The sequence below is a fragment of the Lemur catta genome, chromosome X, assembly GCF_020740605.2.
Source record: "Lemur catta isolate mLemCat1 chromosome X, mLemCat1.pri, whole genome shotgun sequence".
Lineage (NCBI taxonomy): Eukaryota > Metazoa > Chordata > Mammalia > Primates > Lemuridae > Lemur > Lemur catta.
This window is the reverse complement of record NC_059155.1, coordinates 38748080-38752522: the sequence shown is the minus strand read 5'-3', so window position 1 is coordinate 38752522 and position 4443 is coordinate 38748080. Positions and strand designations below refer to the sequence as shown.

General features: G+C 39.0%; 1 protein-coding gene across 1 annotated transcript; it reads left to right on the top strand.

Annotated features, from left to right (window-relative positions):
• The first annotated feature begins 218 nt into the window (after window positions 1-218).
• On the top strand, window positions 219-3283 carry CXHXorf66 (chromosome X CXorf66 homolog). Its single transcript, XM_045537850.1, has 3 exons — window positions 219-306; window positions 1319-1475; window positions 2485-3283. The coding sequence occupies exons 1-3, from the start codon at window positions 219-221 to the stop codon at window positions 3281-3283; spliced, it is 1044 nt and encodes a 347-aa protein (XP_045393806.1).
• Window positions 3284-4443: the final 1160 nt, after the last annotated feature.

The window sequence follows — 4443 nt, the reverse complement described above, 5'->3', positions numbered from 1 at the left end:
TCAATTTTCTTGTTTTTAATTTGATAGGAAGGAGAAATAAATGATTAAAAATCATTTGATAAAATTTGTCCCCAGCAGTTATCCTTCCCCATGGTGAAATTATGTTGTCAGAATGTGACACAAACTGATAATGATGTCATAAACCCCTAGAACATACTGAACTGTATAAAAGCCAGTAGTTACCTTAGGAGAAGAAACATTTGAATGAAGCCCTGGAGATGAATCTTTTTATTTGTATCCTACTTTTGTCCATTTGGACAAATAATTGTTTAAATACAAACCAAAGTGATGTATCTACTACTACAGGTATGTGCCTAACCTTAAAACTTATAAATTATGATCTATTTATGGATTCAAGCCTTAACTAGAAAAGCTTGCTGTGTTTAAGAAATCTGTCTCTACTTTGGTGTTATCATAGGTAGGTCATCAAGAGTTTCTGGAACAGTAGCTGATATTTTGACTTTTGTGTGAAAAACCCAAGCAAAATACAAGCATAAAGAGTATTATGGTTCCCTTTCACCGTCCTTCCCCACCCAATCCACTAACTCCCCCCCTCCAACCAAACTAGATAATACTATATGAATGGATCTGGCATGGGACTTAACATATAGTAGGTTTTCAACAAGAGTTTATTCTTGTCCCATCCCCTTCCCATCACACACATTCACACACTCAAGTGCACTCACACAAGCATGACATAAAGATACGCATACTCAAAAACCTAGATAATGGCTGAGTGCAGTGGCTCACGCCTGTAATCCTAGCACTCTGGGAGGCCGAGGCGGGTGGATCGCTCGAGGTCAGGAGTTCGAGGCCAGCCTGAGCAAGAGCGAGACCCCGTCTCTACTAAAAATAGAAAGAAATTATCTGGCCAACTAAAAATATATATATAGAAAAAATTAGCCTGGCATGGTGGTGCATGCCTGTAGTCCCAGCTACTCGGGAGGCTGAGGCAGGAGGATCGCTTGAGCCCAGGAGTTTGAGGTTGCTGTGAGCTAGGCTGACGCCACTGCACTCACTCTAGCCCGGGCAACAGAGTGACACTCTGTCTCCAAAAAAAACCCTAGATAATGTAGTGAGCAAGCCATGATTCAGGGGTAACCCAGGTCATGGTTTGGATTAGCCAGAGATGCTTCCCAGATTTGACTTCTAGACCGTAGCTGGGGACTTGATAGAGGGGGAAAAAAAAAAACAGTCGAACGTTTATCAGGCTTTAAAAATCATTGCTTTGATTTTGATCTATAATGACAAACCACTATCAAAGTGGAAGAAAACTTGGTTACCTAACACCTTCTCTGATGATACAATCTCTTTGCAGGAGCTAAGCCCTTGGAATCAATGGAGACAAAAATGGACAGTTTTAGGAGACATTTACTCATTATCGTAACTGGTGTTATGATCGTAGCCTTTGTCTCTACGTGTTTTTGTTTCCTCCATTTTAATTGTATGAGCGATGATGCCCCCATAGCAGGAATGTAAGTTTTACATCTTTAAATTAAGAATACAAGGCATGTGTGTGTATACGTATAATGGAAGTTTCATTGTTGTTCAGGTTACTTAATGTTAACTTTAGATTTCTAAAAAGCTTCCAACCTCTTTTGGGCGGATACTTTCACTTAAATTATATTGGCTCTTAAATATTCTCAAGTATATTATCAACTTTATCTAAGGCTGTTTCCTATTCAGGGTTCAGCTGAACTCCAGGCTATTAATTTAATTATAAATTCAGGGTAGGAGAAGAGGGCAGGAGTATCTGAATAAGAATGGGAGAATGAAAAGAGAGAGAGAGAGAAAGGGAGTTGGGTCTCTGTTTTCCAAAGACAATAAAACATTTTGGATAATCTGCCATTTTAAGATTTAATATTCTGAAAAATTATTCACTGTTGTTATTCTCATGATCGCAGCTCCTACCTTTTGTATTGGAGAATCAGATTGGCCTTAATATACTAGTTCCCTAAAAATTTCCCAATCCAAGGACTTGTGACAAAAATGTGGTACCAGTGCTCTGTTCCTTTAGTTTTAGAGGAATATTATGAATTTAAATATGCATGAATAGATAACTTGATGTTGTAAATATGATAGGAAAACAATGACTTTGTTATAAAGAGGTTTTTATTTTCTTGTGACATGTTATCAGTTTGTGACTTTTTTATAAAAAATTTAATTTCTGGAATGAGATATTTCCCTCTCTCTCTCTCTCTCTCTCTCTCTCTCTCTCTCTCTCTCCCCAGTAGATTTGAAACAACTTTGTGTCATTCCATATATAGGCTATATGGTCATCTAATGTGGTTGAATTAGTAAAATATTCTTAAGAAAAAGCATTCAACATGAGTTCATATCTGTAACATGAGTCATGGCTTTCACCATACTCCAATTCTTACTGTGTTCAGTTTTCTTACTAGAGCCCAAAAAAGACCAAAGGTCTAAGCTGACACAGTATTCTATGCTTTCTGATGTTATACTCTAAATTTTCTATACTTTCAGGGTCAAGAAAGAAGGTGTAGCATCCAAGAAATCCAGGTCATCCAAAATGTCATTCAGTGAATCCAAGACAGCCAGTCTGTGCAGTCCAGAAAAACAAGCCATGCTATCCACTATAGACAGCTTAGCTAGGCCCTTGAGTGCAGAAAAGTCATCCATATCATCTAGTACAGAACAGTTAGTCAGTTCATCAAGTCCAAAGAAGCCATCCAAACCATCAGGCTCAAAAAAATTATTCAGGTCATACAGAAAATGCTCTCTAAAAAAATCACATAAGCTATCCCATGCCCCTAAGCTAGTCAATCCATTCAATGCAGGTAAGCCAGCCAGCCTACAATATCCAGCCAGTGCTCCATCCAAGACACCGTGTCCACCTTATCCACGAAATCAAATCTTGCCACCCAAGTCATCTAGGCTACAGAAATTGGCCAAGCCACCCAGACATCTTAAAAGGTCAGCGAATGTAGGCAAGGCAGCATTGTTATCCAGGCCTCAATTAGCCAATACCTGTCAATGCTGTGAGAAAAGACACCCTGTTTGCAAAACTATTTCTGAGCCATTGGTCAATGATATTTCTGAGGCAAAGAAGAAACAAGCACAAAACCTACCTGTTTCAAGTAAAGTGAAGTCTTTTCCTGGGTGCTTTCATAATGTAGATTCCAGGGACAATACATACCATGGTAATATGAGCGACAGTGATATGATGACATATAACAGTGATGATGACAGTGACAGGGAGATAACCATTATTTGCAATATGAGACAAAATGAAGCCATCTTTAAAGGCACTCCAAATAACTAAGGGCTCAATAAAAATAAAATCCAACTGTGAAGGAGCAAACTTATACCAACTATTTTATGCTCATCATCTTTTAAGACACTAATAGAGGGAAAATCCACTTGTGATCACTACTGGAGATTAGCCCTATCCATCTTGGAGACAATTTATTTAAAAAACAGAAATTAAATGCATGCCATCACGAATCATTGTTGTAAGTGTCATTGTATTTTAGTGCAAAATGCTCTTTTGATGTATCTTACTTAGATCTGGTCACTTGTATGGGAACCACAAACATACACACACACACATAAACCTAGAAAGGAATTGCAAGATGGGTACCCTGGACTCCACCTTTCCTTGGATTAGCTCTCAACTGAAGTCCCAATCCAATTAAGTTTAGTTTTTAATGTTTATGTGCAGTTCTCACAGTTTAAAACTGTCTCTTTTTCTGTAGTGCCCAGTGCTTCTTGGAAATAACTCTGTGCTATGGACTGAATATTTATGTTCCCCCTAAATTCATGTTTTGAAACCTAATCCCCTATGTGCTAGTATCAGGAGGTGGGGCCTTTGGGAGATAATTAGGTCATGAGGGTGGAGCCCTCATGAATGAGATTAGTGCCCTTATAAAGGGCTGAAGAGATTGGAGTTCACTCCTTCCACTATGTGAGGACCCAGTCAAAAAACTCTGTCTATGAACTGTAGAGCTGGCTCTTGCCAGACACTGAATCTGGTGGTATCTTGATCTTGGACTTCCCAGCCTCCAGAATTGTGAGCAAGAAGTTTCTGTTGTTTATAAGCCACCCAGTTTATGGTATTTTGCTATAGCCACCTGAACAAACTAAGATATTCTGGGTGCCTGGTTCTGGCTGAGTTGGGAAAATTCCTGATAACCAACCACTTCTAACACCATTGCCTCTAGTGGTTGCTACTTAACATGAAGATCCAGCCTGCAGTATCCACACCTGGAGCATCATGATATTAGTCTAAGTGTTCTAATCTTTATAACTCTCAACAAGGCTTTCCATTCTTTTTGTCATCCTTCAAAATGGTAAAAGAGTTTTTCCTGGTATGCACTCTTAAAAGATTCCAGTTGGAGGTCTGCTCTTTTATATATTTTTCCTACATGGTACCTACCCCCTCTGAATCAGCAGGGGTGGGAGGCCAGGGGAGAATCTTGAAGA

Excerpts from the sequence above, each read along its gene's own strand:
- CXHXorf66 (XM_045537850.1), top strand. The coding sequence starts at position 219 with ATGAATCTTTTTATTTGTATCCTACTTTTGTCCATTTGGACAAATAAT. Across the intron at positions 307-1,318 it reads TGATGTATCTACTACTACAG|GAGCTAAGCCCTTGGAATCA; the intron begins GTATGTGCCTAA and ends ATCTCTTTGCAG. Across the intron at positions 1,476-2,484 it reads GATGCCCCCATAGCAGGAAT|GGTCAAGAAAGAAGGTGTAG; the intron begins GTAAGTTTTACA and ends CTATACTTTCAG.